Genomic DNA, 14779 nt, shown 5'->3' with positions numbered 1-14779 from the left:
TGTCATTTGCGGCAACATGCATGGACCTGGAGATTATTATACTAAGTCAGACAGACAAAGACAAATATCACATGATATTGCTTAATGTGGAATCTAAAAAAAAATGATACAAATGAACTTATTTGCAAAAGAAACAGACTCACAGACTTAGAGGATGAACTTATGGTGGGGAAGGGTGGGGGGAGGGATAGATAGGGAGTTAGGGATTGACATGTACACACTGCTACATTTAAAACAGGTAAACAAGGACCTCTGTATAGCACAGGGAACTCTGCTCAATACTCTACGATAAGCTAAATGGGAAAGGAATTGGAAAAAGAAGAGATGCATGCATATGTGTAACTAAATCACTTTGCTGTACACCTGACACACAACACAGGTAATCAACTATACTCCAATATAAAATAAAAATTAAAAAAGTAAACAAGGACTATCAGACCAATGGGTTGAGTTAAATGGACGCAGGACCAACAGAAAAGGACACGGATAATTAAAGAAGGGGAAGACTGAGCATAAAAGCTCAGAAAGAATGCAATGTACTGAAACACGTAGGTGACAGTTCAAACCCCATGAATTCTTGCCCCACTTGCTGCAGCTTGACGGCCTGGAGACTGGGGATTTTGCAACACCTCTGCTTCAAGTCCACAGCTGACCAGCCAGGGCAGGAAGCCTCCAAACTAACTACGTGTGATTAGCAGAAAACTCCCAGTACTGCTTTCTGATGTGAATATATCACTGCAGAATGGATATTAGAAGATGTGATTTCTAATTTTAGATAAGTATCTGCAATAAACTGCAAACGAATCCCTACTGGAAACCACCAAGGTCATCTTAACTAGCAAACCCAATGGAAAACTCTTAAACTTTACATCAGCTAACTTAATGAATTAAGGTAAAGGAGGCCTTGTTTCAACTGCCAAGTGGAAGGAAATAAGTAATTTGGAGTAAGAATGAAGAACTGGTTTTGATAAACTCAGACAAATGATAATCCCGAAAGTACAGAGCTTCTTCCAACTTTTTAAAAAATTTCTGCTTGCCCTCATTTCCTCCCACCCTCTTTCCTCCTGTCCCCTTCTTTCCCTTCCCCCCATTTCCCCCCCTGGCATGTACAGAATTTGACTCTTCTAATTCCAGAGTAGAGATCACAGGAAATCCCTGTTCTCACGTAAATGAAAGTGAAACGAAACTAGACACAGACTCAAAATGCTTAGCTCAGAATACTTACAGTTGAAAAAACATAAAAATTATTAGAAATGACAAACATCTCTCTTAAAGCATCATAGACCGTTAGCTTTAAATGTAAACCTTTGCCTTCACCAGTTTCTTCATTTTAAGTACTTAACAGCCCCTAGTTCACAACACAGACAATACTAAATTTTCAAAAGGATTAAACATATACTATAAAGGCCAACACAAAAAGGAAGCAAAAATTATACGTTAAGTGTTTTTCTTATTAATTTTTGGCTGCGTTGGGTCTTCGTTGCTTGCACAGGCTTTCTCTAGTTGCAGTGAGCGGGGGCTACTCTTTGTTGCGGAGCGCAGGCTTCACATTGCGGTGGCTTCTCGTTGTGGAGCACGGGCTCTAGGTGCGTGAGCTTCAATAGTTGTGGCATGCGGGGTCAGTAGTTGTGGTGCACAGGCTTAGCTGCTCCATGGCATGTGGGATCTTCCCGGGCCAGGGCTTGAACCTGTGTCCCCTGCATTGGCAGGTGGATTCTTAACTACTGTGCCACCAGGGAAGCCCTAGGTAAGTGCTTTTTAAGTTTAGGATGGGAGAGCTTTTCTAATGAAGCCACAGAATCCAGAAGTCTCAAAGGAAAAACAACAAATTTGACAACATAATCTTTAATATTTTTTCCATGGCAAAAGGTAAAAATCAGCAAAGTTAAAAGACATGGTATGGGGACTTGCCTGGTGGCATAGTGGTTAAGAATCCGCCTGCCAATGCAGGGGACACGGGTTCGAGCCCTGGTCCAGGAAGATCCCACATGCCGTGGGGCAGCTAAGCCTGTGCGCCACAACTACTGAGCCTGCGAGCCACAACTACTGAGCCCACACTCTGCAACAAGAAGCCACCGCAGTGAGAAGCCTGCGTACCACAGCGAACAGTGGCCCCCACTTGCTGCAACTAGAGAAAGCCCAGGTGCAGCAACAAAGACCCAACGCAGCCTAAATAAATAAGACATGGTATGGAGCAAATCAATCAGTGTGCTATACCACATCAACAAATTGAAGAATAAAAACCATATGACCATCTCAATAGATGCAGAAAAAACTTCTGATAAAATTCAGCACCCAAACTTTTGATAAAAACTCTCCAGGAACTGGGCACAGAGGGAACATACCTCAACATAATAAAGGCTGTATATGACAAACCCACAGCAACAGTGAAAAGCTGAAAGCATTTTCTCTAAGATCAGGAAAAAGACAAGGATGTCCCCTCTCACCACTTTTATTCAACATAGTTTTGGAAGACCTAGCCATGGCAATCAGACAAGAAAGAGAAAAGGGATCCAAATAGGAAAAGAAGAATTAAAACAACTGTCATTGTTTGCAGATGACATGATACTATACATAGAAAATCCTGAAGATGTTACCAGAAAACTACAAGAGCTCATCAATGAATTCGGTAAAGTTGCAGGATACAAAATTAATACACAGAAATCTGTTGCATTTCTATACACTAACAACGAAAGATCAGACAGAGAAATTAAAGAAACAATCCCATTTACCATCGCATCAAAAAGAATAAAATACCTAGGAATACAACTACCTAAGGAGGCAAAAGACCTGTACTCCAAAAACTAAGATGCTGATAAAAGAAACTGAAGACAACACAAACAGATGTAAAGATATAACGTTTTTTTGGCTCAGAAGAATCAATATTGTCAAAATGACTACACTACCCAGGGCAATCTACAGATTCAGTGCAATCTCTATCAAATTACCAATGGCATTTTTCACGGAACTAGAACAAAAAATTTTTTAATTTGTATGGAAACACAAAAGACCCTGATAGTCAAAGCAACCTTGAGGAAGAAAAATGGAACTGGAGGAATCAGACTTCCTGACTTCAGACTATACTACAAAACTTCAGTAATCAAAACAGAAATATAGATCAATGAAACAGGATAGAAAGCCCAGAGATAAATTGACCATAGGTGCGTGGGTTTATCTACAACAAAGGAGGCAAGACTATACAATGGAGAAAAGACAGTCTCTTCAATAAGTGGTGCTGGGAAAACTGGGACAGCTACATGTAAAAGAATACAATTAGAACATTCTTTATCACCATACACAAAAATAAACTCAAAACTGATTAAAGATCTAAATGTAAGACTGGATACTATACAACTCCTAGAGGAAAACCTAGACAGAACACTCTTTGACATAAATTGCAGCAATATCTTTTTGGATCTGTCTCCTAGAGTAATGGAAATAAAAACAAAAATAAACAAATGAGACCTAATTAAACTCAAAAACTTTTGCACAGCAAAGGAAACCATAAGCAAAATGAAAAGACAACCCACAGAATGGGAGAAAATAACTGCAAACCATGTGACCAACAGGGGATTAATCTCTAAAATTTACAAACAGCTCATGTGACTCAGTATCAAAACAAACCCAATGAAAAAATGGGCAGAAGGTCTAAATACACATTTCTTCAAAGAAGACATACAGACGGCCAATGGGCACATGAAAAGATGCTCAACACCGCTAATTATTAGAGAAATGCAAATCAAAACTACAATGAGGTATCACCTCACACCAGTCAGAATGGCCATCATCAAAAAGTCTACAAACAATAAATGCTGGAGAGGGTGTGGAGAAAAGGGAACCCTCCTACACTGTTGGTGGGAATGTAAATTGGTGCAGCTACTATGGAGAACAGTATGGAGGTTCCTTAAACTAAAAACAGAGTTACCATATGATCCAATCCTACTCCTGGGTATATACGTGGAAAAAACCATAATTCAAAAAGATACATGCAAAAAAAAAAAAAAAAAGATACGTGCACCCCAATGTTCATCGCAGCACTATTTACAATAGCCAAGTCATGGAAGCAACCTAAATGTTCATTGACAGAGGAGTGGATAAAGAAGATGTGATATATATGTGTACACACACACAGAGGAATGTTACTCAGCCATAAGGAAGAATGAAAGAATGCCATGTGCAGCAACATGGATGGACCTAGAGATTATCATACTAAATGAAGTATAAGCCAGAGAAACATAAATATCATATAATATCGCTTATATATGGAATCTAAAAAAAAAAAGATACAAATGAACTTATTTCCAAAAAAGAAAGAGACTCACAGACACAGAAAACAAACTTATGGTTACCAAAGGGGAAGGGGTGAGAGCTAAATTAGGAGATTGGGATTAACATATACACACTACTATATATAAAACAGATAACCGGGAACAGTGCTTAGAGCTTTCTGAGATGCTCTATGCAGTTATAATCCTCAAATTTGGCTTGAATAAAAATTTCTATTTCTTTTGTAGGAAAAAAAAAAAAGACAACAAGGACCTACTGGATAGCATAGGGAACTATACTCAATATTTTGTAATAACCTATAAGGGAGAAGAATCTGGAAAAGAATATACATATGTATAACTGAATCATTCTGCTGTACACCTGAAACTAACATGATACTGTAAATCAACTATACATTCAAAAAAAAAAAAAGATAAAAACAGATATGGTATGCATTAGGAGACACTGTCCCAAAAGGATATAGTGGACAAAGCATTAATGTCCTTAATATAAAGCAGGCTTATGAATCAAAAAGATAAACCCCCCATTAGATCAATGTAATTTCAGCGTTCACAGAAGATCTACAAACGGCCAATGAATCAACTACAAGCTGCCCAGCCTCAGTAGTAATCAGGAAACACAAAAGAAGTGATTTCCCCATCTTGTTGGGGACATTTAAAGGCTCCTTTAATTGACACTGGCAAGGAGTGGGGAAAGGGTTTCCTCACACTGTTGGTGGGAGTGTAAGGCAGCCTCTCTGGAGGGTGACTTGTCATTAAAATTTTAAATGCACCCTTGCTTTTGGTCTTGTGTGGGTGCACGTTCACACAGTTCACTGTGTTATGTTTGTAATAGCACTGCAGACAACCTAAATGTCACTGGTAGACTTTTTTCATAATTCAGCCATTTTCCTAACTATGGAACATTTTGTAGATTTTAAAAAGAATGTGGTACGTCTATATGCAACGACATGGAAAGAACTACAGATCTATTTACTGTGAAATTTAAAAAGCAAACCACAGAAATACACTATACACACACACAAATCCTATTTATACAGGTGGAAAACAAGCAAGTACAACCTTTCCCTAAGGTTCTTTTTTTTTTCCTCCCTTAGATTCTGTATGCCTGTCTTTAAAGGCAGGTAAATGTCTGGAAAGATACACACGTGTTAGCAGTGGTTACCTACAGGTAAAGGAGGTGAGTGGAATCCGGGTGGAGTGACACTCACTTTTCCTCCTTATACTTTTTCCTCTGTATCATGAATTTTTCTTTATACAATGAGCATATGTTCATGTATTACTTGTATAAAGAAAAAAATTAAAAACATTTTCAAAAACAAGACACTACATTTCTAACAAAATTCTTTCCCCAACATAAAATTGGCTCTCTTGACATAATAAATCATACTTTCATTTTGACATCTACTTGCCTAATTTCTTTCCATTTCCCCCAAGATGTTCCTTAAAATTAAGAGCAACCTTGGAGTTGCGATTTAAAGAGCCAGAGCATTTAGCTAGAAGGGTACTACAAGGTCATCAGATGACCTGGCACCCAGGGAGGACCCAAGCAGGTTTCCCAGATGGTCCTCTAGCCTCTGAGTGATTCCTCTGAGACAGGCCAGGCCTCAGCTCAACAATTCTGATGGTCATGAAGCTTTTTCACAGGGTAGTTTTAAAAATCTGCTTCTTTGAAACTTCTACCCAGTGGTCTATTTGGAATCCTGGTAAGGATAAGCCATGGGCGTTTAAAGTCTGGCGGGAGCTAGTATTTGTTTTTTGTGACAAAACACCTCTCAATTTAATAGAAGGAGACACTGTTAACACTTAATCCTGCAAAATCTGATCAGACTCCTGGGAGTGGATGACACACAACATGGGAGATGCCACAGGTATTCCAACCATTGTTTTAAGTAAAATAGACAGGGAAGAACATTGGCTCCAGAGCTGGCCACACCCAGAGCCAGCAGATGCCACTATGACATGGTGACCTTGAGCCAGGTATGTAATCTCTCCGCACCTTAATTTCCTCACCTAAAAAGGCGTCATGAGAGGAGTATCTGTGCTTCATAGGGTTAAAGATGAAACAGTGAGTGCTGGCCACAGCGCCTGGCTCTTCAAGCACTAAAGAGTATTATCAGCTCTTACAACTGTATTACATCATTGCCTCAGCAAACAAACCCAAAAAACAAATATAATCCCAACGTAACCAAATTTAAGAAACTGAAGAGTTGCTGCAAGTTACTTTTCCTTAGCCACTGAGGTACGTTATCTGGTAGCCACTCTTCAGGACACAGCAGTGAAACATGCACGTCTGTGACTTAGCTCTCTGGTGGCAACCACAGGTACTAGAATCTTACATATTCCCGATATATACATACATGTGCGCTTGTGTGTGTATGAGTATGTTTCAAACACAGATGGCAGCAAACTAGACGCTGTTCTGTACTTTGCTTTTTCATTTACTGATGTTGAAGATCATTCCACATCAGCACATTAAGTTCTACCTTCTTTTCACCAGCTGTACAGTATTCCATTATATGGACACACCATCTGTTCCTGGACACTTGGATATTTCCTGTCTTTTGCTTCTACAAATAATGCTTCAAGGACTACTGCTGAACATACACTTATGCATGGATGTATAATTTTATCTGTATAATAAAGTTTTAGAACTTGAATTGTTGGGGTCATAATTTTTGATAGATAATTGCCAGACTGCCCTTCCAAGAACATATGAGAGTTCCTTTTTTTCCCATACTCCTGTCAACAGTATTATTATCAACCTTCTTGCCCTTTTCCAATTGACAGGTAAAAAAAATATGTCATTATATTTTAAAATTTCACTTCCCTTTTTATAAGTAAGACTCATAAGCCTCTTTGCAAGTTTAAACACGATTTGCATTTCTTTTCTGTGACAGGGCTATCTGTTTTTCGACCATTTTCCCATTGGGTTGTTGGTCTTTTTCTTACTGTCTGGTGAGATCTCTGATAATGCACACTACCGTATTCTCCCAGGGCCTCTGATGCCAGCAGGTGACACTACAGGACTGCTTCGAGCCTCAGAGCTTGGACAGTTATTGCTCCCCACTCCCCTTAGATCACGATGGTTTGTTCTATAACCTGCTCAAGACATCAAACAGGAGGAAACAAAGTATACATATGCTATGACAGTCTTCATTGGTGCCTTTCAAAACCCCAAACAAACATGCTGAACCTTAAACTGTATTTCATCAGTACTTTAAATTTGCCATAACTTTAGAGGAAACTGGTCTACTCAGTAGAAATCTTACAGCAATTTGTACAGATGTCTTGGACTTAAAGGAATCTGACTGTGTGACTAAAAAAAAAAAATCAGTTTAAGACAGTAATAACACTGTCTTAAAACCTACAGTAAACAGGCAGAAAGAATCTCTAAATTTTTAACATCATGATTTCTGGACCAGGGCTGCGAATCTACAGCCACAGCAGACGAGCTCACAAGCACCTGCGGCCACCTAGGGCAGTTACTCCAAGTGTGCCGCACCGCCCATTTGCACATCCAGGAGCTAGCTAGATAGGCAAATTCTCAGGTCTCACCCCAGACCAAGCGAATCAAAATCTCTGGCGAAGACCCAGGAATCTGTGTTTATCAGGCTCTATAGGCAATCCTCCTGCACGTTAGTTTCTGAGAGGCACTCAGTAGAGCCTAGATACACGGGGGCTGAAAAGGCCCCGCCTGGAGGGCTCTCAGAACCTGTGCTGCCCCAGCGCAACCGGCAGGCTTCCTAAATACTGATGATGGCGTCCCGCAGCAGGATGAAAAGCACTGGGAAGGCTTCTAGAAACGAGGTAAGGGTGTTCTGCACCTGGTCTCCAGGAAGGGCCAATCTGAACACAGTGTGAGGATGAGGGGAGAGGACACAGGAGCTCCCCTTCCACTTGGGGGAGAACAGAGGCTGAGGGTAGGGAAGGCAGCTGTGATGACAGAGATTTCAAAATCCTCTCCCCCGGGGTCTGGGAGAACTTAAGTGAGGCTGGGCAGGTGTCAGCTCAGAGGACTTACATTGTTCCTTCTAGATTCTCCAGCCAATCAGGATAAGGAAAAAAAAAAAAAAAGGCAGGGATTCAGGTCAGGAATCTTTCAGTGCTTTAAAAAAAAAAAAAAAAAGGTACATCTAGCTGCAGTGTCTCATGTTTTAACGCCTCTCGGGAACCTATAAGGACAAAGTGAAGTAAATTCCTAACATGCTGTACTTGAGCATTCAGGGCCATAAAAAATCAACACGTATTAAACCTCTATTTGAAAGTCTCACAGAATCTCTAGACTAAACAGAGCCGAGTTAAAGCACATCAACCTATTTTTAACATGACGTAGCAGTAGAGCCACCTTTTTACCTTGTCAACATTAGCTCGCGTTTTAGCAGATGTTTCCACATAGTTAACATTCCACTGATCGGCTCTGGTTTTTGCCTCTTCTACAGAAACCTGCCTTTTATCTTCCAAATCTGATTTGTTTCCAACGAGCAGAAATGGAACATTCTCATCTTCTTTTACTCTTAAAATCTGCTCCCTGGATAAGAGAAAATGAGCAAGAAATATTAATGTTATCTCTACATGTTAAAATAACAAAACATGCAATTAGCAGTTATTTATGTTTCTAGACAATAACAAATAGCTCACTTATTACCCAGTAGGAAACAAGCAGCACTTCTTCCTTTTTCTACCATCAATGACTTGAGCTCCACATTCACTTCATTCGGAAAAATACACAGAAGAAGAGTATAAATATGGCAGCAGACGTACGAAGTGAATATCAAATGCAACTTCCTCCGAAATGCTTTTTTGAAAATAAACTTTTTATATTAGAATGATTTCAGATTTACAGAGAAGCTGTGAAGATAGGACAGAGAGTTCCCATATACCCCACATCCAGTTTCCCCTACTGTTAACATTAATGTGGTACGTTTATCACGGTTGATAAAAGTATACCTTGTTTACTGCAATCTGCTTTACTGTGCTTTGTAGATACTACTTTTTTTTTTTCTGAACAGACTGAAGGTTTGTAGTCACCCTGCATCAAGCAAGTCTATCAGCACTATTTTTCCAACAGCATTTGCTCACTTTGTGTCTCTGTGTCACATTCTGGTAATTCTCGCAACATTTCAAACTTTTCCATTATTATTATATTTGTTATGGTGATCTGTGATCAGTGGTTTCTGATGTGACGATTGTAATCGTTATTGGCATTTTTGCTTAAAGTGATGCTCCCTTTAAAGAGTTTGAGAGGCTACTACAGAATTTTAGAATAGGAAAGCACCTTTACAAACTGGTCCAACTTCATTCTTATCAGAAGGAAAGTGAGAATGAAAAAACGTAACAGCGCTTTATTTCTATCAAACACTTAATAAGCACTACAAGTTATAGGCCAGCAACTGTGCCAAACAGAGGTACTAGAGACACTGAAATGGATAAGAAGAGTTTTTACCATATCAGGAAAAACACATATAAATCAATCTCATGTAAGAGTGCGGCGAGTGTGCTGCTGCAGCTGTGGTAAGCATACCGCACACACACGAGGAAACGACGGATCCTGTCTGGGTGACGGGAGGCCCAGGAAGGCTAAAGGGAGGAGTTGACAATCGGAGAAATGCAAATCAAAACTGCAATGAGGTACCACCTCTCACTGCTCAGAATGGCCATCATTAAAAAGTCTATAACAAATGCTGGAGAAGGCGTGGAGAAAAAGGACCCCTCCTACACTGTTGGTGGGAGTGTAAGTTGGTGCAGCCACTGTGGAGAACAGTGTGGAGGCTCCTTAGAAAACTAAAAAGAGAACTACCATACGACCCAGCAATCCCACTCCTGGGCATATATCTGGACAAAATTCTAATTCAAAAAGATACATGCACCCCTACGTTCACAGCAGCACTATTCACAATAGCCAAGACACAGAAGCAACCTAAGAGTCCATCGACAGATGAATGGATGAAGATGTGGTATATATAGAGACATGTATAGATATATATACACACAATGGAATACTACTCAGCCATAAAAAAGAATGAAATAATGCCATTTGCAGCAACATGGATGCAACCAGAGATTATCATACTAAGTGAAGTCAAAAACAGAAAGATAAATACCATATGATATCACTTATATGTGGAATCTAAAATATGACACAAATGAACTTATCTATGAAACAGACCCACAGACATAGAGAACAGACTTGTGGTTGCCAAGGAGGGGGGGGTTGGGATTGGCAGATGCAAGCTTTTATATATAGAACAGATAAACAACAAGGTCCCACTGAATAGCACAGAGATCTATACTCAATATCCTGTGATAAACCATAATGGAAAAGAATATGAAAAAATAATGTATATATATGTATAATTGAATCACTTCACTGTACAGCAGAAATTAACACAACATTGTACATCAACTATACTTCAATAAAAAGAAATTAAAAGAGAGGAGCTGACATTGTGCTATACTTTGCAGGTCAGACCGTGTGGAGTGCCTACGATAACCATTCAGACGATCTCAAAAATGGCTTTCCTATTGCTGGTCAGTCAGTAGGAACAGTTTTTATTTATGGGAGGGGCAACACACTGGAGGTACAACAGACGAGTAATGAATGATTCACTTATTTTCTGTAACAGCAACAGCCCAAGATTCTTTCTCTTGGCATAAAAATACCTCACTCCCTTGAGATACCACTTTGGCTTGGTGGCTATGGTGACAAAATGTATTCCATTACTTAGTACAGAACCTGCTACATAATAAGCACTCAAAATATTTTTTTGAATGAATGAATAATCACTGACACTTACATAACTTTCAGCATGTCTCCCAGGATTACAAAACTCCCTTTGCACTTTATCACATACAAAACTCCTTCCTTATAGAAGCCAACAAACTTAATGTTACAAATTTATATTTTTAAAGTTTCTCAATGACATGCTTTTTTGCAAAGGAGGTGCTTTTAGAATCTTTTAAGTTCTTGAGAGTTTCACGTATACATAAAAAGGAATGCTTTGTGTAACCCTTGCTTCAGTTTCTTACTCAACCACCAGGAATGACCTCTTTCCTCATCTGTGGAAATCCTTCTTATCCTTCAGGGTTATCTATCTCTTGAAGGCCTCCCAGCTCCTCTCCTCTCCTGGATCCTCTGTAACCATCACTGGCCACATCTCCTACTTTGTCGCTAACTTCCACTTGGTTTCATGACTTATTCAACTCAGCTGCGTGAATCTTGAACAAACTCAGGCTCCAGTGCAGCTGGCACTGGCAGAGCTGGCTGTGGGATTACACAGGTTGCGCCGAGGATGTGAGTACAAGCATGCAGCGGACAGAGTCACACTGATGTCACAGAGGGAATAAACACGACTAGACGCAGAGGGAAAGGCGATCAGGTAAGAGCCTCTAGTGGTCTGCTTGTTTCTGGGGAGCAAGCTGTTCTGCGGTGTAACGGCACGACTTCCTGACATACCTGAAGTCGGCTGTGGCCGCGAAGGACTCCATTTCCGTAATGGAGAAGACACAGAGGAAGCCCTCGCCGCTCCGGAAGTAGTTGTCCCTGATGGCGGCATAGTCCTCCTGCCCGGCTGTGTCCAAGATGTCGATCTGCACTTCCTCCCCGTCCAGCACCACCTTCTTCCGGTAGCTGTCGGCCTTGGTAGGCTCGTAGTCCTCCACAAACTGCAAGAGGTGAAAGCGCATCCCCTTAAGGATTATCCTTACTTTTCAGAGCCTCTTATTTTGAAATATAGATCCACATGAAGTTGCCAAAATAGCACTGAGAGGTCACATGTAGCCGTCATTCAGTTTTCCCCAACGGTAAACACTACATTCATTTAAATTTCCATTTCAGGCAATTTGGTGGTGGGGACTGAACAGCTCTAGGCCGCTGACGGCTTGAAAACCGTGCCTTTTTTCTTACTTAGAACACTACACCTGCAGAAACTACTACACAGATATTTTGTCAAATGTTTAAGAACCCTTTCTGACTCTAAATATAAATTTTCATGTCAGAATTGTGGAAATAACTTGAAAGTAAGTTAATATTTAGGTAAGCATTGAAAGCACAGTTAAATCTTTTCTTTCTCCAAAATGAACCATGTCAAGAAAGTGGCTTATACTACCCTGTAAAATGCCAAATCTTGAACTTTGAAATTTCTCCCCAAACTTCCAGTTTCTTAAAATAGTACAGTTAAACAACTTTACAGTTGTACTTCTTTTACCCCCTAAATCTCACCTCAATATTTTTGATCAGTGTATCATTGTTGGCATATGGGTATATATACACACATACTTCAGTGGGTTTTTTATTAGTTCCTGTAAATATTTTCATTATCTGATATTTTCTTATTTATATGCTCAATGTCTAAATCCCCCTATTAGAATTTAACCCCTGGGGGCAGGGACCTTGATTAGTCTACTCATCACTGTATCTCCAAAGCCTGGAATATGCCTGGTACATGGAAGACACTCAACAAATAATTATTAAAAATCAAGCACAGTGTATTTGTAACTGTAAAAGCTATAGAACATTCTATGACAATTACATGCTAATATTTTACAAATATTAAATATTTATGAATATGAATAATTAATAGAATATTCAGATAGCATATCTGATAATATATTAAATATTTATAAATATTAAATGAAAGTGTAACCATTCCTCAAATGTCAGACATGAACATTCTTACTTTTGACCTCCTATTGTCAAGAAGGGAACTGATTTGAGGATTAGTTTAAAGAAAAGCAGCTATTAAGGTGAACAGCATGAAAAACAGAACTGAACAGATAAATTAGCAATTTCAGTGAAAGTACCATTTCAATTTCCCCCTCTCTAAATTGTTTATCATAAGCAACACAACTGATGGATTTAAGAGTTCTGTGTGTGTGAAAGAAATGCTGATGAGCAGGCAATGAAAAGAGACCTTAGGTGGTAAAAGTCCACAGGATTTTTTTCTTAGAAGACTAGGTTTAATACTTAGTTACTCATCAGAGATCACTCTTCTTGGGCAGGTTGGGAAACCTCTCTGAGGTTCCGTTTCCTCATCTGTAAGATGGGGAAACCACTGCCTACCACACAGGATTTTTTTGAGGATTAAGAAAGAGTAACCATAAATCTTTGCTTCTATTTGGGAGGAAGAAGAATTGAGGATCAATGCCTAAATTTGATGACCAACTCTTAAATCATTTAGCCTTATTAATAGTCCTCTAGGGAAAGAATGTATTGCTGTATATAGGCTGAGACCTTACCTCTGGGACAATAAAGTCTGATACAAATACATGTACAGAAATCTGTAACCTGTCTAGTAATTTTATTTTAGGGACAACGCCTTTTCCTGCTTAGTGTTGAGTGTGGTGCCATGCCAGTACACAATAACTGATTTTTTCACTGAAGTTATTAAAGGACAACTTATGTATATTAACGTCAAGTTTCAATTAGGTACTATATCCACCAGTTCTCTTAATTCAAGGTGGGACTCACCATTAAAAACACTAAAAATAAAAAAGCCAGTTAGATTGCTCAAAAATAGGTACTGTTTCCAGGGTTTTTAAAAAAAATTAATTAATTTTTGGCTGCATTGGGTCTTTGCTGCTGCACGCGGACTTTCTCTAGTTGCGGCAAGCAAGGGCTACTCTTCATTGTGATGCACGGGCTTCTCACTGCGGTGGCTTCTCTTGTTGCAGAGCACGGGCTCTGGGTGTGCGGGCTTCAGTATTGTGGCACGTGGGCTCAGCAGTTGTGGCTCGCGGGCTCTAGAGCGCAGGCTCAGCAGTTGTGGCGCGTGGGCCCAGTTGCTCCGTGGCATGGGGGATCTTCCTGGACCAGGGCTCGAACCTGCGTCCCCTGCACTGGCAGGCAGATTCTTAACCACTGCGCCACCAGGGAAGTCCCTGTTTTGTTTTTTAAAAGCATAAGAATTTTAAGGACCTTGGGTTCTTGACTTGTTAAATCAAGTTGTATACAAATGTTGACTCTGAACAGGAAAAAAATGATCAGTAGCTTTCAAGAATTCAAGGAATCCATCCAAAACAGCACCAAAACGAAGCTAGAGAAATATTCTCTGAAAGCCCCAACTTTGATATCCATGATAAAATCGGCACTTACCTCATCGTACATGAACTGCAGGGTCAGAGCAGACTTGCCCACACCACCACTGCCTACCATGATGACTTTGTGTAAGGCCAGAGAATTCTGACCCTTCGGCTTATTTGCAGCCATGTTGTGTCACCGAGTTTTCACCAAAGGATTAAGAAGAATCTGAAAAGAATGAAAGAACGAGTAATGCTCAATACATTCTTCTGCAGAATTCCAGTGTAGGAAAGAGAGATGATGTCCTTAGGCGTCAAGGTATTAGTTTTCATTCTGTGGTGATTTTAAACAGATGGCAAATGAAGTATGCTTATTTGGGGGAAGAACCACTTATCAGAGAACACCATGGCAATAAGACAAGTATATGACTCAAGGGCATTACTCTTATAGTAGTTTTCAGTAATGAGCTTGCTGA

At 39.8% G+C, this 14779-nt stretch overlaps 1 protein-coding gene and 1 long non-coding RNA gene across 4 annotated transcripts in view; one reads left to right on the top strand and one right to left on the bottom strand.

Moving 5' to 3' along the window:
- The window catches only part of RALA (RAS like proto-oncogene A), a 76757-nt gene that overhangs the window by 5311 nt on the left and 56667 nt on the right, over window positions 1-14779 (bottom strand). For 2 of the 3 annotated variants that reach the window (XM_027123969.1, XM_027123968.1), the window contains 3 exons: window positions 14380-14532; window positions 11743-11951; window positions 8643-8817 (listed from right to left, as the gene is read on the bottom strand). In XM_027123969.1, coding sequence (XP_026979770.1) covers window positions 8643-8817; window positions 11743-11951; window positions 14380-14493 — 498 coding nt within the window. In that variant the 5' untranslated portion in view covers window positions 14494-14532. Of the gene's footprint in view, window positions 1-8642; window positions 8818-11742; window positions 11952-13755; window positions 13866-14379; window positions 14533-14779 lie in introns of those variants that run through there. The other variant, XM_027123970.1, reaches the window with a different exon arrangement.
- On the top strand, window positions 4633-6946 carry LOC113629502 (uncharacterized). Its single transcript, XR_003436567.1, has 2 exons — window positions 4633-5466; window positions 6787-6946. It is a non-coding gene; the product is annotated as an uncharacterized LOC113629502 (long non-coding RNA).

The sequence above is a fragment of the Aethalodelphis obliquidens genome, unplaced genomic scaffold (genome assembly GCF_003676395.1).
Source record: "Aethalodelphis obliquidens isolate GAN/ISIS:26980383/991018 unplaced genomic scaffold, ASM367639v1 scaffold27, whole genome shotgun sequence".
In the NCBI taxonomy this organism is placed as follows: domain Eukaryota; kingdom Metazoa; phylum Chordata; class Mammalia; order Artiodactyla; family Delphinidae; genus Aethalodelphis; species Aethalodelphis obliquidens.
Note: the sequence above shows the minus strand (reverse complement) of the source record. Positions and strands in the feature narration are given on the sequence as shown.